This window comes from Hypanus sabinus, chromosome 12, assembly GCF_030144855.1.
Source record: "Hypanus sabinus isolate sHypSab1 chromosome 12, sHypSab1.hap1, whole genome shotgun sequence".
Lineage (NCBI taxonomy): Eukaryota > Metazoa > Chordata > Chondrichthyes > Myliobatiformes > Dasyatidae > Hypanus > Hypanus sabinus.
The window spans coordinates 36,885,646-36,911,074 of NC_082717.1; the positions used below are offsets into that span (position 1 = coordinate 36,885,646).

A 25,429-nucleotide genomic window follows, 5' to 3' on the forward strand; every position below is an offset into this window, starting at 1 on the left:
AGGGAGGCAATTTTTAATAAAACAAGTTTGATCTTCAGAAATTAATTGAGGGTACAATGTCCTCCAATCTGCAAACTAAAACTTTAGCCAAAATTTTAATATTAACATTTAACAAAGAAATGGTCTTAATGATGATTGATAAAATAATATATAAAATATAAAATAATGTATAAATAAAATATGTATAAATAATGTATAATAAAATATAAAATAATTATTTATAAAACTCTGCAGAAAACCCGTCAGGTCCAAGAGATTTACCCAACTGCAGTGCTGAAATGGCTGAAGATATTTCCTCTAGTGATAATGGCTCATTGAGTTTTGCTTTAAGATCAGAAGAAAGCAAAGAAATATTTAAACTATTTAAGAAATGCTCAACAGAAATACCATCATTTAAAGATTCAGAGGTATAGAGTCGAGAATAATATTTCTTGAATGTTTCTAATCTGGCCATAGAGCCACTGGCAATTACATTTTGTAGCTGTGCTGAATTGAATGATCTGGATGATGGGGTGGTAAATTGGATTAGTAAGTATGCAGATGATACTAAGGTAGGTGGTGTTGTGGATAATGAAGTAGGTTTTCAAAGTTTGCAGAGAGATTTAGGCCAGTTAGAAGAGCAGGCTGAAGAATGGCAGATGGAGTTTAATGCTGATAAATGTGAGATGCTACATTTTGGTAGGAATAATCCAAATAAGACATATATGGTAAATGGTAGGGCATTGAAGAATGCAGTAGAACAGAGTGATCTAGGAATAATGGTGCATAGTTCCCTGAAGGTGGAATCTCATGTAGATAGGGTAGTGAAGAAAGCAAGAGTTTATAAAGTTTAAGGGTAACTCAAGAGGGAATTTCTTTACTCAGAGAGTGGTAGCTGTGTGGAATGAGCTTCCAGTAGTAGTGGTAGAGGCAGGTTCAGTATTGTCATTTAAAGTAAAATTGGATAGAAATGGAGGGTTATGGGCTGAGTGCAGGTCAGTGGGACTAGGTGAGAGTAAGCATTCAGCAAGGATTAGAAGGGCCGAGATGGCCTGTATCCGTGCTGTAATTGTTACATGGTTATAAATTTCAGATTCAAAGTGATGTTCCATTTCCCATTCGAATTTTTGTAATTTGTTGTTTAGCTTTAGAGTGTCCTAATTGGTTGACTAAAAATTTACTGGATTTATCACTATGAATATAAAACTGGCTCTTTCTTTCAAGATGTTGGCATTCAACTGGGTGAATGGAAATAAGGTCAAATTTAGTTTGAAGTTCCACTTGCTTCTTGTACGGTTTGGGATTTTTGGTCTGGGCATATAGTTGATCTGTTGCTTTAATCTGACTGACCAAATCTAATTGCTCTGAATAGGTCTTCCTTTACAGATTCACAGTATATGAAATAATTTGACCATCCCAGACAACCAGAGATTTCAGATGACAATATTAGGATTTAAAAAAAAAAGGTTATCTGGTCTTTCATAAATTTTACAAAATCGTTATCCGACAACAAGGTTGGATTAAAACGCCAATGTTTATTCATTTGAGGATTGATTCATTGAGCAAAAATTATAGACGGTAACTGGGGCATGATCCGAAATCAATATACTCTGATAATCACAGGAGCGAACAGATGGAATCAGCAGGTTATCAATTAAAAAATAATCAATTCTGATAAAAGTATGATGGATGTGGAAAAAAGATAATTTTTCCACTTGGATGGGAAAAACACCACACGTCAGAGATACCATAGTTAGAAAGGAAGGACTGAATTGATAAAGCAGATTTACTTGGTAGTCTAGGAACAGTGGACGATTGATCCAAAACTGGATCTAACCAACAATTAAACCAACATTTCCTCAATATAAGAGAATATAAACTCAGATCAGGCAATAAAGAGAGAGAAAAAATAATCAAAAAACTCCACATCATCCGAATTGGGAACATACAGGTTAGCCAAGACTAACCTAGTATTGTACAATTTCCCAGAGACAATAATAAAATGACCATTTGTATCAAATATTTGTTGTGAAGCTCAAAGAGAACATTTTAACTCATAAGGATTGAGACCCCCCCCCCCCCCCAGCTTTCGCCAGAAAGGTAGAATGGAAGTGCTGCCCAACCCACCTTTACATGAGACAAGAATTATCAGAACTACGAATATATGTTTCTTGCAAAAATGCAATTGCAGCTTTAAGCTGCTTAAGATGTGAAAACACCTTCCTCCTTTTAACAGGATGGTTCAATCCCTTAATATTCCAGCTTATAAAATTCAATGGACTAACCATTATCATTTAAAAAAAATAGAGTGTAATAGGCATAAACAAAATCAAACTTTCAAACAACAGCTTTGGGGCAAAAGTGTAAAACGAGAATCAGGACATAGAAATGTACAAAATAACTAAAGGTTTTATAAATGCTATTTGCAATAGAGATCCCTCCCCCCCACCCCCCCCCCCCCCCACCAAATCCCAGGACAAGAAAGCTATCAAAAATCAGCAGCAAGCTCTTCAGAAAAATAACCACCCCAAAAGCCATCTTCCAGTTTCTAGCGCACTACGAATTAAAATCTTACAAGAAAAGAAAAACGATTCCACAAAAAAGTATTAGACTTGACTCGAAGTAATAATCCACAGTAATAATCCACCCGTGAAAAACTATGAAAAAAATTCACTGACTTAAAAAAAAGTGATCAAGAAAAAAAAAGAATAAAAAGTACTTATGCACCATTTTAATTAATCAGACAGAGTCAGAGGAAGTCGAAGTGACGGAGACTTCCGATAAATTTCTGAGCTTCTGTAACTGAATTAAACCACTTTTTGTCTCCAATACTAAGAGTTATTCGGAGATGAGCTGGAAAACGCAGGGAGGGTCTCAATCCGCAATTATAAAACTCTTTCATAACTCCTTTATACTTGGCACGAAGGCTCAGAACTTGGGGAGCGTAATCCTCAACAATACAAATGGAATGATCCTTGTAATCCAACTTTCCTCTCTGACGTGCTTCCGTAATCAAAAGGTCTTTCGCCTTATAACAATGAAAACACAGAATTACTGGACATGGCCTGTGGCCCAACTCCAGCTTAGGCGTGAAGGTGTGGTGAGCTCTGCTTAACTCAGGTGGGGTTGGAAGAATGCCTTCCCCAAAAATCTCAGAGTACAGTAGAAAAAATTAAAACGGGAGATCCACGTTTGATAGCTTCTGGCAAGCCGAGGATTCGTAGATTATAGTGTCTGCTCCAACATTCCAGGTCAGTGACTTTGGATGTGAACTTGCTGTTACATTCTTTCAAGCTGGAACAAACAGCTTTCAGATCCTGAAAAGGATGTTCTAAATCATCGGTAGCGAACTCAAGATGAGAAAGCCATTCGGCATGAGCCTCCACTTTTGAATAAATTTGATGCAATTTAGACTCCAACGAATTGAAAGAAGACTTAAGTTCAGATATTATGTCAATATTCATGTCGATGCTGTTCCAAAATGGAGACAATCTCAGCAGTCACAGAAACTTCTTTTTTCCCCGATTTGGTGAGCTTTGAAGCCATTATAAGACGTGTATATGCAGGCAAGAAGAAGAATAAAAAATTCACTAATCTGGAGTAAAAAAAGAGAAGTGTAAGAAATAAGAAATAAAATAAAGCCGTAGTTTTAAGCGACTAAACCATCGCCATCTTGACCGGAAATCGTTTGGTACATGTATGGTCGGGTATGGAGGGCTATGGTTCTGGTGCAGGTTGATGGGAGTAGGCACTTTTAATGGTTGTATTATGGACTAGATCGGCCAAAGGCCCTGTCTCTACTGTGGAGATATTGATGGAATAAACTGCTGGTAGCAGGTGGTCCAGACACAATAACATTTCCGTTCTGTAAAAACATGTTCTCTTTAAAGTCAAGGTCAAATTCTGTCTCTGCTCTTCAACACCTCTGAGACAGGGATGGAAAAGCTGACTGAGGAATCCTGAGGTATGCTCTTGTTGGGTTTCCGGTGCCCACAGTCTCTCATCATTTTGAAGACTTGCTGGATGGCCAGCATTCAATATCAACTCTTTATTCCTTCCGTAGATGTTGCCTGACCTGCTTTTTTTCCTCCAGCATTTTGTGTGTGTGTGTGTGTGTGTGTTCGAGAATATGCACAATCTCTTGTGTATGTGTTCACCATTCATTTCCCATTTTTCATTGGACTTTCCATGAGTTCTGTGGGCCATTTATCTCATTAACTGTGTTTAAGGGAGGTACAGTTCCCATACAGGCAATGATGCTCTCAGTTGTGCCCCTGTAGAGAGTCCTTACCCAACCGTCTGAGGTGAAAGAGGCACATTGTGTATTTTTCACCACAGAGCTGGTGTGTACAGACCACTTGAAGCCCTCGGTGATGTGGATGCCGAGGAAATTAAAGCTGTTTACCCTCTCAACTCCAGATCCATTGATGTCAATAGCCCATCTCCATCCCCCTGTAATCCACAACCAGCTCCTTTGTTTTTGTGACAATGAGGGAGAGGTTGTTTTCTTAACACCACTGTGTCAGAGAGATGACTTCTTCCCTGTAGGCTACCTCATTATTATTTGAGATTAGGCCAATCAATGTGTCACCAGCAAATTTAATTAGCAGTTTAGAGCTGTGGGTGGTGACACAGTCATGGGCATACAGGGAGTAAAGGAGGGGACTTAGTACACAGCCCTGAGTGGCTCTCATGCTGAGATTCAGAGGGGTGGAGGCGAGGGAGCCCATTCTTACCACCTGTCGGCAATCTGACAGGAAGTCCAGGATCCATCTGGACAAGGCAGGATCAAGGCCAAGCTCTCAGAGTTTCCCGTTGAGCCTGGATGCAATTATGGTGTTAAATGCTGAACAGTAATCCAAGAACAGCATTCTCACATAAGCATAAAGAGAGGAAGTAGATCTGCAGTAACAATTGATTCCCTGGAGTGCAGGACAATGAGGGGAGATTTGATATACAAAATTATGAGGGGTGTACACAGATATCAGCAGGCTTTTTCCACTGTGGTTGGGTGAGACTAGAACTTGAGGTAATAGGTTAAGGGTGGAAAGTGAAATATTTAAGAGGAACGTGAGGTGGTACTTGTTCGCTCAGAGGGTAGTGAGTGTGTGGAATGAGCTGCCAGCGGAAAGAATGGATATGGGTTCAATTTCAATGTTAAAGAAAAGTTTGGATAAATACATTAATAGGTGGGTTTTATAGGGCTATCATCCAGGTGCAGGTTGATGGGATTAGGCAGAATAATAGTTCAGCAGGGACCAGATGGGCCTAAGAGCCTGTTCCTTTGCTGCACTGTTCTGTCACTCTACAAGGGACTTCCATCATGGTTGAGTGAACTCGGCCTTTTCTCCTTGGAGCAACGAAGGATGAGAGGTGACCTGATAGAGGTGTATAAGATAATGAGAGGCATTGATCGTGTGGATAGTCAGAGGCTTTTTCCCCAGGGCTGAAATGGTTGCCACAAGAGGACACAGGTTTAAAGTGCTGGGGAGTAGGTACAGAGGAGATGTCAGGGGTAAGTTTTTTAACTCAGAGTGGTGAGTGCCTGTAATGGGCTGCTGGCAACGGTGGTGGAGGCGGATACGATAGGGTCTTTTAAGAGAGTTTTGGATAGGTACAAGGGGCTTAGAAAAAGAGGGCTATAGGTAAGCCTAGTAATTTCTAAGGTAGGGACATGTTCGGCACAACTTTGTGGGCCGAAGGGCTTGTATTTTGCTTTTCTATGTTTCTATGTGGATAGACTTGTGAAAGGAGGGTTGTTCTCCCACCTGACAGAAGTGATGTGAGAAAATCTGACAGCCACAGAGGAACGGTTTCCAGTGGCAGAGGATTAACAACTGATGACCTATAATATGATAAATGGCAAAAGGTCCAAAGTGACCTGAGGAAAACCCTTTTTCTCCAGCAATGTATTGCTGGGGCCTGTGGTAGATGCACATTCAGCAGTAAAATTCAGCAGGGAGTTGGTTAAGGACCAGAAATGGAAGTATTTCCATGACTATTGGGTAAGGCTCACAGTGAGCTGGATTAGACTTGCAAAAGGCCATTGTGAAGGAGGAAAGTGTCTGTTTTGACCCATCATTCAGTAACTATATTTCGCTTAATGCAATAGAGATGCAAACCAATGAGGGAAATGACAATCAATTTTTATTAATGAGACAGAATTTAACTGATTTTGTTTTTTAACCTGTTTAGTTAGTGTTAATGCCTTCACCTCTTTCTATCCCTGAAAGCTCCCTGCCACCTCTCCCACCACCCTTGCCACCTGTCTGTGTCCACATTGCGATTCTCCCATAACACATTACCAGATGCCATCCACTCCCACTGACAGACTTTGTCTGGGGTGGTTGCTCACACGGACTCTATTGAAACTAATGGTCCTTTATATTTTCCACCAGGTTAGATCTGGCTCAAAGTCTGAGGATGGGGAATCCTAGCGAGACTGGGACCCATCACTGGACTCAGCAGCTAAGACATCCAAAGACTGAATTTCTTTGGTTACAGACAGCCAATATAACTCGGCTGTAATTCTTTACTTGGCCACGTGAGGGCCATCCCTCGCTGTTGTGCAGTCTCAAGAATTTTTAAAGAGATGGCAATCCTAGTAGAATTTGGTAAAGCAAGATATCATGAAAAAGGATCTAGTGCTTTCCCTGTGTATATGACAAATAAACTCTTCTCAGGCTTCCTTCAGGGTACAGGTATCAATTTTAACCAACATTTCGATGACAAATTCTGCCACCTTCACCAGAGGTGATGCCTTGTCATGACTGGTCTGGTGGTATTTATGCCCCCCCCGTCATCAGTCCCTCCTGATTAGTTAGTCCTCATCCAACCAGGTTCCACAGTCCCAGCTTGTATACAGTCAAATTCCAGTTAAAATTCTTCTTCTCTAGTTTTATTACACTGGCTCCAGACGGTCCCAAATCCCGGGTGAAAAAGAGGGATGGACGATAGGGGTATTAATTCCACCAGACTAGATATGCCCAGACATCACCCCGATGAAGGTGACAAGAGTTTATCATTGAAACGTCTGCAAAGAATCGATACCTGGGCCCGGATGGCAGCCTGAGAAGAGTTTATTTGTCAAGGGACGTGATTTCATTTAATTGCAGATTGCTTGTTTTCTGGATGAAATTAATTTATTTAGAATTTTTTAAATGAGTAAACAACCTATTGCATTCATGAACTGTGGCTGGAAAAGCTGTTGATGGCTGCTGATTAATCAGTATCTTATTAGGATTACCACTGTCCATAATCTTGGCCTCTGTTTTATTTTTTTTTCCTAATGCATTCTCTTTCAGGAGGGTACATCCGTGGTGGTAATGGATGGCAAAACTACCAACCTAACAGCAGGAGACAGCCTTCTTGTGCCAGTAAAGACAAAGTAAGTGTATTGCAGTGTGAAAGGAGACCCTGTGCCCTGTGAGTTCCGACTGACTGTAAAAACTATCCAGCTATCTTACCCGTACCCATTCTTTCTCCATAAGCCTATAACTGCTTTCCTTGCAGGTAACAATCTAGTTCCTTTTGAGTGCTACACGAATCTGCCTTTACTACTAACTTTAGTTATGCATTCCAAACTCTGTTTGCTCTTTACCTCTTTACTTTAAAAAAAAAATTTCCTTTATATAACTTTTTGTCATTTACTTGTATCATTTATCCTCCATCAGTCACTTTTCCGCCTAACTCTGCATCCTGTCTATAACCCACTGTAATCTACAATACACTTCTTACATTATCCACAATACAAACAACCTTTGTGCCATCTGCAAAATTGTTAATCCACCCCTCCACTTCATCGTCCAAGTGATTTTTATAAATGATAAACAGTAGGGGCCCTAGAACAGATCCCTACCGAACACCAGTGGTCACCAACCTCCAGGCAAAGTTCGTTCCACCTACAATCACTTCCTGCCTTCTGTGGGTGTGCTGGTTTTTAATCTTAGTTGTCTTATTCCAACTTCCACATTTCTACTGTGCAATTTGCTGAGAACATTTGTTCCGAATCTGCACCAAGTTCCATCACAATACCACTCTCCCCACATTAAATACTTTCCCATATCATGTGTTCCTATCCTTGTCCATGTCTGTGTTTAAAGGTCAGGGAGTTGTAGTCACTATCTCTGAAATGCTTGCCCACCGAGAGGTATGTCATCTGACCCAGACTAGTCATCTTACCAGACCCAGGATTGTCCCTCCTCTAGTCAGCTTGCCGACATGCTGTGTCAGGACTCTGAACAAATTCTGCCCCACCTAAACTTTCCCTTTATATCTTTTTATTAATTTTAAGAAAAACATTGATGAAATATGAATACAAAGCATTTGAGAATACATAATTAATAGTTTAAATAGACAATCAAATAAATAATAATCAATATATAAGGCCTCCCAAACTCACAGTATTTATGTAAAAGAGACAAAAAAAAAGAAAAAAAAACCCCAAAAAAAAGAGAAAAAAAAACTAACCAACATGGGCCAATATATAATGTTAAAGATATACAGTAGTGCCAATAACTCCAAACCTCCATCCAAATAATTAAGGATAATAAAAGTAAGGTTTAGGAAAAGACAATTTAACTCGTATGAAAATGTTGAATAAATGGTCTCCAAGTTTCTTCAAATTTAACTGAAGAATCAAAAACCACGCTTCTAATTTTTTCTAAACTCAAACAAGGGATAGTTTGAGAAAACCACTGAAATACAGTTGGAGGATTAATTTCTTTCCAATTCAATAAAATAGATCTTCTAGCCATTAATGTAACAAATGCAATCATTCCTTGAGATGAAGCGGATAAACGGTTATTATCCATCATTGGTAAACCGAAAATTGCAGTAAAAGGATGCAGTTGAAAATTAAAACTCTTGAAATAATACTGAAAATATCTTTCCAATAATTTTGTAAACAAGGACAAGACCAGAACATATGAGTCAATGAAGCAACATCAGAATGACATCTGTCGCAGGTTGAATTAACATGAGAATAAAATCGAGCCAGTTTATCCTTAGACATATGAGCTCTATGTACAACCTTAAATTGTATTAGGGCATGTTTAGCACAAATCGAGGATGAATTTACCAATAATAAAATTTTTTCCCATTGCTCAGTGGATATAGGACAATGCAACTCTTCTTGCCATTCCTTCTTAATTTTTTCTGATACATCTGGCTGTAAATTCATGATCATCTTATAAATGATGGCTACTAAACCCTTTTGATAAGGATTAAGGGCTAAAATTCTTTCTGTAATGTCCAATGGACATTCCTTCGAAAAAGACTAACTCATTATACAAAAAATTTCTAACTTGCAAATATCTAAAAAAAAAAAATGGGTTTTTAGGTAAATTATATTTATTAGATAGCTGTTCAAAGGACATAATGTTATCATCCAGAAACAGATCACGAAAACATGTTATACCTCTTGTTTTCCATAAAAGAAAAGCTTGATCCATAGATGAAGGCCGAAAAAAAATAGTTAGATATTATAGGACATGATAAAATAAATTTATTCAAACCAAAAAATTTATGAAATTGAAACCAAATTCGTAATGTATATCTGACTATGGGATTAGTTATCTGTTTATTCAATTTGAATAAAGAAAAAGGAAGTGAAGATCCTAAGATTGAAATAAGTGAAAAATCTTGCACAGATCCATCTAAACTTTTAGCATTAAGGACATACTGATGCACCATCAATAACTCTCTGAGACGTGAGGCGAGATATCGGCTTTTATTGACTGGAAGAAAGAACAAGCAGTAGTTGACCACCATACTACATCCTGGAGACTGAGGATCAGGCCTCAATTGCCTTATTACGTACCTTTCCAGTGTCCCATGGGTACAAGGGCCTTTGGAATACTCTGAAAACAGTAATTGCTTCCTTTCTGTTTCTGACTTCTACCCACACAGACACTCAGTAGATAATGCTTCTACAATGTACTCCCTTTCTGCAGCTGTGATGCCTCTAGCCCCCCCCCACCCCTCTTACCTTGTCCCTTTTGAAACATTTAAACTATAGAATGTCAAGCAGTCAGTCCTACCTGTGTGACAAACCAAGATTCAGTAATCATAATTCATAATTCCATGTAGTGATCCATACTCCAAGTTCAACACCCTTCTTAATACTACTTGCATTAAAGTTAGCATGTTTCAACTTATCAAACTGACTGCATTTATCTCCAGTCCTCTGCCAACATGTTGACAGTACTGTTGACTTCCCAATGGCCAGGAGGAGATGGAGGAAGAGATACACAAGTTGTTCACTTAAAGATGTAAAAAGCAACAAGAGGGTAGCTGCAATCTCCCAATATTGGCTGTTTTTCCTTAGTGCCAGAGGCTTAGATGGGGTAGGATTTGTTAGCTGCATACTGGAGGGTTTCCTCACATAGCACATAGATAGTCCAGCCACAGAGGACTAACAGATCAATGGGTCTAATTGTTTTGGAAAATAAGCCTGGACAGATGATTCAGAGTTTCAGTAGATGAGCAGTTTGGGAAATGTGATAGTAAATTCCGTAAGTATTAAGATAGTTATGGATAAGGATCAGACAGGACTTCAGAGGAAAGTGCTAAATCAGGAAAGTCTTAATTACAACATTCCTTGGAATGAGCTGGGGAGAGTAGATTGGGAGCAGCCGTTATTGGGTTGCTCCACATCTGGCACATGGTGTTGTTTAAAGGAGAGCTGGTCAGAATTCAGGACCAACTTGTTCCTGTAAGGAAGAGAGACAAGGATTGTAAGGTATTGGAATATGGGATGATGATAAATAATACAAATTAAGTTACAAAGGGAAAGTATATAACATTTGGGGTGCTGAAATCAGACAGGGGCCTGGAGGAATATAATGGAAGCAGGAAAGAATTTAAATAGAGAATCAGGACTGCTAATAAGGGAATTCAATATCCCATGAAGTGTCAATAGGATTAAGGAGAACCCTGAGTTATTTTATACAAGATATTATGTAGAACATTATACTGTATGGACAGGGGATAGGATAGGATAGAAACACAGACACACACCCAAATGAAACAAAGTTCCTCTGGACCTTGGTGCCCTCCCCCCCCCCCCCCCCCAAACATATTACTCACCTTAAACCAAAATATTACCATAAATGCAGTTTGAATTATATTTTATTAATGTATGTAATGCAGAGTACTGATAAAGAATAAACAGTAAACAGCTCCCCGTCCTAGTGACAAGACCTCAGTGGTGGCAGGGTACTCATTGGTCTCACAGCCTGAGGGAAGAAGCTGTTACTCAGTCTGGCAATCCTAGTCCTGATGCTTCTGTACTTCCTTCCTGACGGCAGTGGATCAAAGAGATTGTGGGGTGGATGGGCGGGAACCCCAAAAATGCTTTGGGCCATTCATCTGCAGTGCTCTAGTAAATATCACAAATAGGGGAGAGGGAGACCCAGATGATCTTCTCAGTAGTTTTTACTGTTCTCTGTAGGGTCTCGCGGTCCAATGCCTTGCTGCTTCCATACCACATCATGATGCAGTCAGAAGGGACAATCTCAGTGGTGCTCCTGTAGAAAGTTTTTAGAATGGGGATAGGGAGGCTTGCACACCTCAGTTTCCTCAATGACCTCTTGACTCGTAAGGTGTCGTCGTGGATCCAGGAGAGACCAAAGAACTTCACTCTCTCCATGGAAGAAGCATTGATGTGCAATGGAGAGTCATCGACCTTTGCCTTCCTGAAGTCACAATAATCTCTTGCCTTGTTCCTGTTGAGACTCGGATTGTTAGTCTTGCGCCATTTAATGAGCCACTCTTTCCCTTCTCTGAACGTTGACTCACCATTGTTGTTCATGAGGTTAACCACTGTCGTGCAGTCGTCAGTCAGCAGCGGACTGAGCAGTAAGTCCTGGGGGGGCACCAGTGCTCAGCATGATGGAGTTTGAGATGTTGCTGTCAACTTGGATTGACTGAGGTCTTCCATCAGAAAGTCCAAGATCCAGTCACAGAGAGGGGGTGTTGTGTCCCACCGAGGATAGTTTACCCATCAGCCTCTGAAGGCTGGTCGTGCCAAACACTTGAGCTGAAGTCGGTGAACAACATCCTAATGTATGAGGAATCATACTCCAACATAGGAGGAAGTGGAGGCCTGAGGCTATGACATCATTAGTGGATGGTTGAGGGGTAGGCGAACTGGAAAGATTCTAATGTAGCTTGAAGATGGGGTTTTACACAAAACATCACTAGCTGCTCAGAGTACCTCATGATTATTGAAATCTGACGTTGGCTGTAATTGTTTAGGCCAGTTACTGTCACTCTCTTAGGCACCTGAATTATGGTTGTTGCCCTGAAGCCTACAGGGACAGTGGACTGTTTCAGAGAGGTATGAAAGATGTCCTTTAGGACCTCTGTTAGGTGGATGCACAGACCCTCAGCACCTGACCAAGTATGTATTCTGGCCATGTAGTTTTGAGTGGATCTTCCTCACCTTGGCTGCAGGCAGAAAGGGTGACTGCTCCTCAGGGAGAAAGGAGGCTTTCCTCAATGTCACATCATTTAGTGCATTAAATCATGCACAGAGGGGATTCGCCCTATCTGGAAGGGGAGATGTTGCTATTGTTGGCATGCAGGGTGGACATGTAATCAGTTATGTTGTTTTATTCTTTGCCACATGCACCACATGTCCGTGGTGTCACAAAGGTGTCTGTGAATTTGCTGTGAGGACACATGCTTTGCTTTTCTGAGGCACAGGAGAGCACAGCTCCTGCTGACCTTAGAGTCGTCCTGTCCCCCGATCTGAAGGCAGCATCCCAATCCCTAAGCAGTGTACAAAACTCTGCAGTCAGCCATTGTTTTTGGCTTGCCCTAGCTGTTGTTGCGTGAGTTACTGGTAGGTACGAAGCAGCTTCTTTATTTGACAAAACAAGGTACAGCAGGCATCATATGGAGACTCTTTCAGTGGAAAGGTCTGTTGGCCCATCGTGGGGCTCGATATTTATGTGCTAAACACAAAGGACAATTCCATATTTACAAAGTATAGACAATGCTTTCTTTTGAAGCTACATACAAACTTCACATCTTCTGATTCGCATCCATCCCCCAGACACCAGCAGGTCTGTGGACGGGGATTCACAGCTTCTATTAATGCATTGTTCCAAGTTAAATCCACAATACATTTTCAAGGAACAGAAGACTATAGCCAAAGCCATTTGCTAAATGTAAATGACCTAAACCCAAAAATCACTCTAACACTAATAATAAAGTGTTTAATCATGATAACATCCTCATTGCATTTTCCTTTGTCCCATGTAGACAGTCCCCGGACCCCACATGTTCATCAATGCTTACAAAGGAAAAGGACACGAGGGGTTTTGAGGGAATGGTGTGCTGATATTCTAAGGAATTTTGATACCAAGTTTAGGTCTCTTGAAGAACAGTGGGGTTGAAAAGTACTCAGGGACTAATGGAAGCTAATTGAACGCACAATATATCAACATAGATACAAGTATCTCTGCCAGGGCTTCAGCATTTTCTTCCCGTACTTTCCACAATGTTTGAGGATGCACTTGGTCAGGGTTTCAGAGATTTAGTTGCCTTTATGCACTTTAAGACCTTCAGCACATCTTTTCTACTGTGATGTTACAATGCATTATTATTCTCTCACCTGAATTCCCTAGCTTGCAGGATCTTCAGATTCAGATGGTAAATATTAATTTAATTTTATTTTATTTTCTTGCCTGTCCCATGGCTCATACATTGACAACCATGTTGATCCTTAAGGGGACCTATTCCTTCTCCAGTTATTCTTTTACTCACAATATATTTTTGAGAATCTGATGGGATTCTCCTCTGATATAATCAATCTGCACTTCTTTTGTCCTCGTGATTACCCTCTTACCCTACATGCCTTTACTCCTACAGCCCTCACCAGATTCATTTGGGACATCATGTAAATGGAAAGTATAGAGTAAATGATAGAATTCACAAGATCACTGATGTATTGCAGGCTCTTGTGGTGCATCCTGGAGTAGGCAACACCTGTAAATAGACTGGCAAAGAGGGCGTATCGCATACTTGCCCTTCGTAGGTCGGGGCACTGGGTATAAAGGTTGAGAGGTTATCATGGCGCTGTATGCAGTTTAGTGGTGGGTGGCCACCTTCGGAGTGACTCCTGATGAAGGGTTTCGGCCCGAAACGTCATTATTACCTCCCCCCATAGATGCTGTCTGGCCTGCTGAGTTCTGCCAACATTTTGTGTTTTTTTTACCACTTAGAGTTGTTTTGCTATTCTACAACAGTCCCAGGATCAAAGTGGACTTCTGTCACCCCACTACTGGAGGGCATTGATTTAGTTTGAGAGGGGGAAATATTTAAAAGTGACCCAAGAGGCAAGTTTTTCCACACAGAGGTTGACGGGCATGTGAAACGAGAGCTCACTAGGATTTTTTTAGTCCTGATGTGTGACAGCTGTGAAGCAGTTTTGTTCATGGAAGCAAATCATCTACGCACCAGCAGTAATTCCACCTCTCGTGAATGAGGCTGTTGTCAGCCAAGGAATTTGCTCAAGTACGAGCCCAGACTGCAGAGGTCTACCATCCCCACCCCAACTAACAATGGGAAAGAAAGTTTTGATGCAACACTGTTCCAAATAGGTTTTGCACTTTAATCTGTTTTTTTGTAGCAGATTATGATCTATGAACATGTATTATAAGTTATGAAGAACAATACTGGAATAAAAATTATGGACAGTTAACAAATTCTTATATTGCTGGGACTACCTGCACCCCGTGAAAGAATTTAAGCAAAAATAATTTCTTTCCAGCTGGGTGTCAATGTGCAAAAATTAGATGCAGAAAACCCACTTGATTATTTTTCCTCTCTTCCCTCTTGCTAGCTGCAGGTAAATTGTTACCACCCTGCCATCACCTTGGCTGAAGACCATTAACTCAGAGGGATTAGGAGGTTTTCAAGATTCTATTCCTGCTCCACGCCCATAATGTTGCTGGGGAAAGAGAACGCGTGCATATTCAGTTTAAGCCTGCTAACATTTTGTTTATATTCCAGGTACACTTGGAAAAGGGCTGAAGGAACTGTTGCCCTTCGTGTCATTCAGGACCCAGCAAGGAAGAGACCCTATACTAAATAAGACGCCTCACATCACAGAATAATCTTTATCTAGTTTACTTGAATAATTGGAAATTAATATTTAAGATTGCTAATACAAATTTCGGATAGATCTATTGGAAAAAAAGGAGAGAGAGAGATACCGCTTCTACCTCTTCCAACGATTCTGAGTGAGGCGCAGAGAGATCTGTGTTTACTGACAATTACCTTTATTGTTCAAACCAACTAATACGTGAATTCATACACTAAATACCTTGTGCGCACACCTGCTAAGTATCCCTGACTCTCCTGGATTGTTAAAGAATAGCAAAGGTATTACCCGGGCGGAGGAACTTACGCTGGCCAGGCGCTCCTTGTTCCTCGTGGTCCCAATTCACTCTCCATATGCTTCACGCAGGGTTCTTCTCGCTTGTATCTGCGATGGTTATTCTTCGAAGTTACCGCCACCAGGACCCACAAAGCATCCACTTTTATATCCGTTTCTTATCAATTCAAATGTCGCATTCCCGTGTCATTGGCCGCAGATCATGTGTCTGGCCTTTAACACCTGGTCACTGGCTCTGGTCCAAGCAGCCTCCATCTATTGTCCTCTTCCCATCAAGGGATAGTTGCTGACTCATGGCTCTTTGTTCTCAGTCAGCAATGAGTTTAAATCACCTCAGGCATTCACAATCCTGCATGTTATAGCCAACCAAAGAAAACCTCACAAATAACTCCTTATTTGGAAATGACCTCCAGTCCAGCAGATTATCTGAAGAGTCTTTGTGCCTTCTTTAAAGAAAACTAATCAAGTCCAGCATGTCAATCTCATGAAATGGAGAATAGAGTGTCTTCACAAAATGACAGCCTCCATCCCCCAAGCACATGGGAAGAACAAAGACCGCTTCCACTGTCCTTGATTAATTTGAATTCACTGATTTGAAGATTGTCATTCTTTCTGGCCAACAGATCCATTAATACTAAGAGTTTAAAATCATGAAAAGGAAGAGAAACAATGACATGATACTATCAATCATGTTGTGAACAGAATTAAAAATGTTTCAAACAAGTTAGATCTAAATAAATTTCCAATCAAATATCTTAATTGCGGGTCATTGCTTTGTTGTTGTAATACTGTAGTATGTAATTTGTTACAGCTAATTGCATCATATGCAAATTATGCAAGTAAAATTCTCTCAATTGTAAAATAAAGTCTGAAAAATAAAACCACTGCAACTATGAAAAAACTGGGAAAAAAACAGGAAATGCTTAAGGAATTCTCAAAAGGCAAAATCTGTAATGGAAGAAACAAGAGTTACATAACACATCAGTTTGATGGTCTTTCATGAAAAGATCCTGTGATCAGTAAGTTCTTAAGGCCCAGATGTCCCTTCATCAAATTGGTAAACTGATGTGCGATGATAAATTTTGTTTTTTATTCCTTCCATACAAAGTATATCATTTCACCACATTAGTACATCAAGGTAGTACAAGGGAAACCAAGGGAATATAGAATAATTTGTTACAATTACAGAAAATATTTACTGCATTCACTGCAAGCAGACAATCAGGTACAAAGTCATAATGAGATAAGATTGACTGGTTCAGAGTCCATCTAATTGTATTAGGGGTTTGGTCAGTATTGTTAACATTGGAATAGAAGCTGTCCTTGAACCTGGTGTAGTGTGCTTTCAAGCTTTTGAATTGCCATCCTGTGTAGTCACTAGCTCAAGTTCAGATGTGTCATCTTTTTTAACATTGGTCCACGGACATGCACATCTCATCCCTTTACAATGAAAAGCTCTTCAACATAGCTTTCATTTTTGGGATGTTCCTTGTTGCATCTCGCTGCAGCAGCCAATTCTAACAAAACAATTGCCGCTGCTGGTGACCCACACGGATATGTTATGTTTGTACGACACACCCTCCCATCATTCCAATAATAATTGCTTCAAAAATTGAAGAACTGCCCTGGCATCGTTTCTTAGCAATTAGCAGGTCCCATCTCAAAGCGATGAAGCTTAAGCGTAACCAAGTTGTCAACAAAAGATATGACATCCTTCAATTGCCAGCAGCAAACTGCAATGACAAAGCATGAATATGCAACTTATTCCCTTCGATTTACCTCATCCCTTCTCATGTGACCAGTTACCACAATAAACACACAACGCAGAATACCATGCAGATAGAGAGCAGATGCATGGTTCCTATGCTCGTGTAATGCCCAGTCTTCTTGAAATTTATCTTGCTGATGTATCAAGCACTCCAGTTACCTATGCCAGTTGACAATGAATTGTGATAGGCAGATGGATTTTCATTTGATCTAGTAGGATAATTATTTCCGACTAGTGTCAAAAATCTCTTGACACACCCTTTACCCAAGGAGTCAGACAAGTGAAACTTTTCTGTATTCTCTTTATCACCGACATGGCCTTAATAGAGAAAAAAATCCTATACACAGTATTTAAGATGTTGTCACATCAGGGTCAGTGTAAATGGAACAAGATGTCATGACTCTTGCAATAAAGGCTGTTGAGCCTTTATTGTGGGCACAACTCACAGACACACAGACATCACAGACACCAGCCTCCCCTCTATCGACTCTTATCTGTACTTCTCGCTGCATCAGTAAAGCAGGCATCCACCCAGGAAGTGCTCTTTTCACCCCATTCCATTGGGAAGAAATACAAAGGCCTGAAAGCATATACCACAAGGTTTAAGTGAAGCTTCTAACCTGCTGTTGGAAGACTATTGAATGTTTCCTAGTACCTTAAGATGGACTCTTGACCTTACAATCTACCTTAATGTGATCTTGCACATTACTTTTTATCTGCACTCTACATGCACTGTAACACTTTATTCTGCACATTTACTGTTTTACCATGAACAAATTTTTCACACTTGCGAATAGTTTACCATTTTATACAAGGTCCTTGTGAACACCAGCGCATTTTGATACCTCACTTTTCAAAAGAAATACTAGGCTTTTTGTATTTCCACATATTCTTTCTGCTATGTCCTCAGCCATTCTCCTCACCTACTAATAGTTGGTCCAAACAGCAGGAGAAGACTTTTCCATCGGTACCCTACAAGTCACACTATTTAAAGGGATCCTCTCACATCCTCTGTCCTTTGTGGGATGGTTAGAATTTATATTGGGTTGGGAGAATTGTGCTGCAGCATGTTCCACAGTGTTTTTAGGAAAATTGTGGTGAAATGTGCCTGGTTAGTATCAAAAATGGAAGTTTGGTGTGGTGTCTCAGAGCAGAAGAGATAGTCTGTAGACCAGGCTTCCATGTGGGAGGAGACTGCAGCTCTCCAAACCGATGGTCACACTTGTTCCAGATATTTATAGAGTCAAGCATGAAGCACTCAGCCTGCAGCTTCTGTACAATACCTACCCAGTGACAGCAGCCAGGCTGCTCATTTGCAGCAAAGGAGGGAAAACATGACCAGAAACAAAATGCATCAGTGGTAAGGAAGTTATTCAAAAATAAAGTGGGAATAAAGCATCACTTAGAAAGGCAGGAATTAACCAAAGATAATCAGCAGTTTGGTTTTGCTTGGAAGAGATTCTGGCTAACCAAGTTAAGGGAATTTCTCAAAGAGGAAGAAGACGTTATTGCAGGCAGTGAGGTTGATAGAGCCTAAATAGACTTCAGTAAGGTCTCATATAAGAGACAAGGTTTGAGCCCATTTCACAAAGTGCTTGTTAATAGAAGGCAGTGGTTAATGATGGGAGCAGGAAAAAAAGTAGATCTGGAATTCTGAAATAGATTGGAAAATGGTAGAGAATTTTTGTGGTAAACTGAAGGAATTGGTGCTAGGATCCTTGCAAGTCTCCATTATAATACATTAGAAAATATGAAGTCTTTTTTATTACAGCATAGTGCGAAATAAGCAGGCCAGACAGCATCTATGGAAAAGAGCACAGGTGACATTTGGGAAACTTCTAATAATCAACAGAAAGCAATTAAGAAGTCATTTAAGAAGGTAAAGATGGCCAATAATATTAAAGGGGATACCAAATAAGAGAGAGGCGAGCGTGGATATCGGACCACTAGAAAATTATGCTGGAGAGGGAGTAAAGGGGGACAATGAAATAGCAGAACGAGCTGAATAAGAATTTTTCATCTGTCTTCACTGTGAAAGACACTAGCAGAAGAGTGGGAGTTCCAAGTGTCAGGGGACATGAAGAGAAAGAAGGTTCTTTGGAAACTGAAAGATCTGAAGCTAGATAAGTCACTTGGATCAGAAGGTTTAGACCATATATGACAATAAGATATAGGAGCAGAAGTAGGCCATTCGGCCTGTCGAGTCTGCTCACCATTTAATCATGGGCTGATCCAATTCTTCCAGTCATCCCCACCCCACTGCCTTCACCCCATACCCTTTGATGCCCTGGCTAATCAAGAAACTATTTATCTCTGCCTTAAATACACCCAATGACTTGGCCTCCAAGTTCAACAAGTTCCATAGATTTACCACCCTCTGATTAAAGTAATTTCTCGGCATTTCTATTCTAAATGGATGTCCTTCAATCCTGGTCATGCCCTCTTGTCCTGGACTCCCCTACCATATGAAATAACTTAGCCATATCTCATCTGTTCAGGCCTTTTAACGTAAGGAATGTTTCTCTGAGATCCCCCTCATGCTCCTGAACTCCAGGGGATACAGCCCAAGAGCTGCCAGATGTTCATACGGTAACCCTTTCATTCCTGGAATCATTCTTGTGAATCTTCTCTGAACCCTCCCCTATAGCAGTATATCCTTCCTAAAATTAGGAGCCCAAAACTGCACACATTACTCCAAGTGTGGTCTCATGAGTGCCTTATAGAGCATCACTTCCCTGCTGTTGTAATCTATACCTCTAGAAATGATGCCAAAATTGTATTCACCTTCTTCACAACTGTCTCAACCTGCAGCTTAACCTTTAGGGTATCTTGCACAAGGACTCCCAAGTCTCTTTGCATCTCTGCATTTTGAATTCTCTCCCATCTAAATAATAGTCTGCCCCTTTATTTCTTCCACCAAAGCGCATGACCATGCACTTTCCAACATTGTATTTCATTTGCCACTTCTTTGCCCATTTTCCTAAACTATCTAAGGCTCTCTGTTTCCTAAACACTACCCACTCCTCCACCTATCTTTGTATCATTGGCAAATTTAGCCACAAATCCATTAATACCGTAATCCATATCATTGACATACATTGTAAAAAGCAGCGGTCTCAACACCGACCCCTGTGGAACTCCACTGGTAACCGGTAGCCAGTCAGAATAAGATCCCTCTATTCCCACTCTCTTGTTTTCTGCCAGCCAGCCAACGTTCCACCCATGCCAGTAACATCCCTGTAATTCCATGGCCTCTTAACTTGCTAAGCAGCCTCATGTGCAACACCTTGTCAAAGGCCTTCTGAAAATCCAAGTACATCCAAGCTTATAATCTACTGAAAGAATTGCAGTAGGTTTGTCAGGTAGGATTTTCCTTTCAGGAAACCATGCTGGGTTTGGCCTGTCTTGTTATATGCCTCTAGGTACTCTGTAACCTCATCCCTAACAATTGATTCCAACAACTTCCCAACCATTGATATCAGGCTAACAGGTCTATTATTTCCTTTTTGCTGCGTCCCACCCTTTTAAATAGCAGAATAACATTTGCAATTTTCCAGTCATTTGGTACAATGCCAGAATCTATCAATCCTTGAAAGATCATTTTTAATGCCTCCGCAATCTCTCCACCTACTTCCTTCAGAACCCAAGGGTGCATTCTATCAGGTCCAGGAGATTTATCCATCCTCAGACCATTAAGCTTCCTGAGCACCTTTTCAGTCATAATTTTCACTGCACGAACTTCACTTCCCTAATACTCTTGAATGTCCAGTATACTGCAGACATCTTCCACTGCGAAGACTGATGCAATATACACGTTCAGTTCCTCTGCCATCTCTGCATCTCTCAATACAATATCTCCAGCATCATCTTGTGTTCATCCTTTATCTACTCTCGATTCTCTTTTACCCTTTATATACTTAAAAATTATTTTATTATCTTCTTTGATATTAGTTCGCCAGCTTCTTTTCATAATTAATCTTTTCCTTCCTATTGACATTCTTAGTTTCCTTCTGCAAGTTTTTAAAAGCTCCCCAATCCTCTATCTTCCCACTAGCTCTGGCTTCCTTGTATGCCCTCTCTTTTGCTTTTGCTCTGACTTCACTCGTTAGCCACGGCATTGCCCTTCTTCCCTTTGAACATTTCTTCTTATTTGGAATATATCTGTCTTGCACTTCCCTTATTTTTTTTGCAGAATCTCCAGCCATGGCTGCTTTGCTGTCCTTCCTGAAAATGTCCCTTTCCAGTCAACTTTGGCCAGATCCCCTCTCATACCATTGTAATTTCCTTTATCTGTAATTTTGATCATATTGTGATCACTGTTCCGTAAGGGTTCCTTGACCTTAAGCTCACTTATCACCTCCAGATTATTGCACAACACTCAATCCAGCACAATGGATCCCCTAGCCAGCTCAACAACAAGCTGTTCCAAAATACAAATTATCTCCCTTGAGGTCCAGTACTGATCTGGTTTTTCCAATACACTTTAATGTTAAAATCCCCAATGATTATCATGACATTGCCTTTCTGACATGTCTTTTCTATCTCCTGCTGTATTTTGTAATCCACACTCCGCCTGCTGTTTGGATGGCTGTGTGCAACTGCCATTAGGGTCCTTTTACCCTTGCCATTTCTTAGCTCAACCCATAGAGATTCTACATCTTCCAATCCTATGTCATCTCTTTCTAATGATTTAATATTATTTCTTAATCACAGAGTTTACACCCCAGGGTTATAAAAGAGGTGAGTGAAGAGATCATGGTGGATTTAGTAACAGCCTTAACAATAAAGACAAACACGCCATATATTTTCTTTACCATCCTATCCACTAGCATTACCATTTTCAGGGAGCTATGGCTTTGCACCCGAAGATCCATGTGTACATCAATGCTCATAAGAATCCTGCCATTTACTGTATAATTTCCTCTTGCATTCGACTTCCAAAAGGGCCACGGCTCCATTTGTCCAGATTAAACTCCATCTGCAATTTTCTGTTCAGCTATCCCACTGATCCATATCTGTTAACAACCTTTCTCACTACTCACAATTCTGCCAATTTATGTGTCACCTGCAAAATTACTAAGCAACCCACCTACATACTCATCCAAAATTGTAGGAAGAAAATGGTTGGAAGAACAAGGAGAGGCAGTATAATGTAGAAGCCACATCTCTAAAGAGAATGCAGAACTTGGTGTATGTGTGTTCAAGGCTTTGAAGATGGGGTAATTTGAAAAAGTGATTTTTGCAAAATAACACAATATACTGGGCTTCATAAACTGGAGAAAAGTGTACAAAAGTGAGACAGTTCTGACGAACCTTTTCCACTTGGTGGAGTTCCACAGGGGTTAGCACTGGCACCTATGTCATCTCCACTATAAGATATGAAATTGAAAGGAGCCAATGTCAATGAAGCCTTACACACGTAAAATATTTTTCAGGTATTTTCCAGCTATAATTAACGCCTGAACTATGCTGGGCTTTTTCTGTTCTGTTTTTCATCTTTCTCAAGATTGTTTAGTGTCATTTCGGGTGCAAAAAGGTAATGGAGAACAAAATAATTATTAATCTGGATCCAAGGCAGCACAAAAAACACAATGTATATAAATACATAAGATAACTTCTATACATTTTACGTGATTATATGTTTGTAAAATGACCCAAGGTACAGGAGCGGCTGTACACAAGGTGACTGATGGGAAATGATAAAGTAGTGTTGGAGGGGTTACAGACCTGTGCAAACATCTTAGGTGCATATATACAGCTAAGGTACTTTAATACAGTGCCATATTAATTTTATTTATTGCACTGTACTGCTGCTGCAAGAAACAAATTTCATGACATATGTGAGTGATATGCTGATTCTGATATGGGTATCTACTGAGAGAGGTAAGGGGCCATGGAGAGGGAAGGAAGTGAGAGACAGAGTGGAAGTCAAAGTCAGCATGGTCTCTGTAATGGGAAATCTTGCCTGACAAATCGGTGGACAAAAGGTGCGATTCACTAGGATTTTGAGAATATATTAGATAAGGTGCCACACATGAGGCTGCTTAACAAGATAAAATCCTATGCTGTTACAGGAAAGATACTGGCGTGGATAGAGATTTGGCTGACAGGCAGCAGCTAGTGAATGTGAATAAAGGGGGCCTTTTCTGGATGGCTGCCAGTGACTAATGATGTTCCACATATAAGAGCTGAAATGGCTTGCTGCATTGGGAGGACAGACACACTTGATTGCACAAAAGATAACTGGGTTATGTATACTGGGCAATTGAACAGTATTTTGAAGCAAATGGAATAGCCAATCAGAAACAAGTGCCAGTTTTTCTGAGTGTAATTGGTGGAAGAGCATACAGTTTGCTTAGAAGTTTAGCTGCTCCAACCAAACTTCCTGAAGTAAGCTTTGCTGATATCGTGAAAGTAATGCAGGAACATTTAAAACTGAAATCACTGTTGATTGCAGAACATTAAGATTTCATAAGTGGAATCAAAAGGAAGGGGAGTCCATTTCAGCTTACGTGGCTGAATTGAAGAGATCGTTAGTTCAAAGATGCACATTGACCGTTCAGTTTGTGGAATCTTACAAGCAGTCAAAAATGGCTCCAAACTGTGGACTGCAGAAAATTGTTCCAATATTTCCCCTAAATATTTTTTAAAATTACATCAGTGATCTTCATATCTCGGGTTGTTACCTGGACCAATCAGGCGCAGTGACTTTAAGGCTAATAGCTATGCTGAAAGGTTAGCAGCAGGGTGGGAATCTAAGCCAGGCTGAAACGCTAAGGAATGAGGCCTCCTCTACCCAGCATCTTGTTGGTGAGTGTGCAGTAGCTGGAAAATAAGACTGAGGATCTGAGGGCAAGACTGCTGTATCAGACATAGATGAAATTTTGCTCAGTTGTCTGCTGTATTGAAGCGTGGTTATTTATGGACACACTGGATGCAGTGGTCAGACCTGATGGATTTATGATTTATAGAATGGATCGACCTGTGGACTCGGGTAATTCAAAGGGAGAAGGTGTGAGTTTAATGGTCAATTCTCAGCGCTTCAACATTGTGGTTCTGTAAAGTTTGTGTTCCCTGGACTTGGAATACCTTGGGCTCAAAAGCTGACTGTTCTATTTGCCTCTGGAGTTAGCAAACATGGTCTGATGGCAGTTTATATACCACCAGTGGCTGAGGATAATCAAGCACTCGCAACGCAGCATGATGTTGTCTGAACACAAGAAACAGCTCATGCAGACACTTTTCAAAGAAGACCTGGAGACCTAACAGGCTTGTTTAAAGAAAACCCGGCCCAATTATCATCAGCATATAATCTGTAGCACTAGAGGTCCCAACACACTAGACCACTATTACACTGAGATAAGGAATGCTCAGACCACATTTTGGGAAATTAGATCAATGGGCTGCCACCTTCCTACCTGCATAAGGGCGGAGCCTAAAGGGCAAGGCTCTAGAATTCAGACTACTAAGAAAGGGTCGTGGGAGGCAGAGGAATTGCTTCGAGTCAATGAACTGGGACGTGTTCACACACTCATCTAGAGATCTGAATGAATACACCATGGTTGTAACAGACTTTATTAAATAGACTGTGTCTCTATTAAATCATTTAGAGTCATCCGCAATGAGAAACTCTGGATGAACCATGAATTCAGAAATTTGCTAAGGGCCAGATCAGAAGAATTCAAGTCTGGAGACCAAAAAGCTACAAGAGGTGCAGGTATGATCTCTGGAAAGCCATCTCACAGTTGCAGTAGATGATGGACCAAACTTGAATCAACAAGGGATACTCAACAGCTGTGGCAGGGCTCGAACCTCTTCCAAAGTGAAATCAGGCAACATGGGAGACAGCAGTCTTCAACTACACTGATGCCCAAGAAGAGCATAGTGACCTGCATCATTGACTATTGACCAGTTGCACTTATATCCACAGTGATGCAATGTTTTGAGAGGTTGGTGATGAAGCGTATCGGCTCCTACTTGAGAAGCAACTTGGATCAGCTCCAGTTTGCCTACAAGACCAACAGGTCCACAGCAGATACATTCTGATTTGCTCCTCACTCAATCCTGGAACATCTGAACTGCAAAGGTGTGTACTTCAAGATGCTCTTTATTGACTTACAGCTCAGCATTCAATAGCATCATCCCCTCAAAATTAATCAATAAGCTTAAAGAACTTGGCCTCAGTAATCACTTGCGCAATCCTGGATTTCCTCACATGTGGACCCAGTCTGTTTGGATTGGCAAAACCATCTCCTGCACAATCTCCAACAGCGTAG

At 40.6% G+C, this 25,429-nt stretch overlaps 1 protein-coding gene across 1 annotated transcript in view; it reads left to right on the forward strand.

The window, feature by feature from the left end:
* The window catches only part of haao (3-hydroxyanthranilate 3,4-dioxygenase), a 32,069-nt gene extending 15,792 nt beyond the window's left edge, over positions 1-16,277 (forward strand). The window contains exons 9-10 of the mRNA XM_059985757.1: positions 7,284-7,366; positions 15,001-16,277. Coding sequence (XP_059841740.1) covers positions 7,284-7,366; positions 15,001-15,082 — 165 coding nt within the window. The 3' untranslated portion in view covers positions 15,083-16,277. The remainder of the gene's footprint in view (positions 1-7,283; positions 7,367-15,000) is intronic.
* The last annotated feature ends 9,152 nt before the right edge of the window (positions 16,278-25,429 follow it).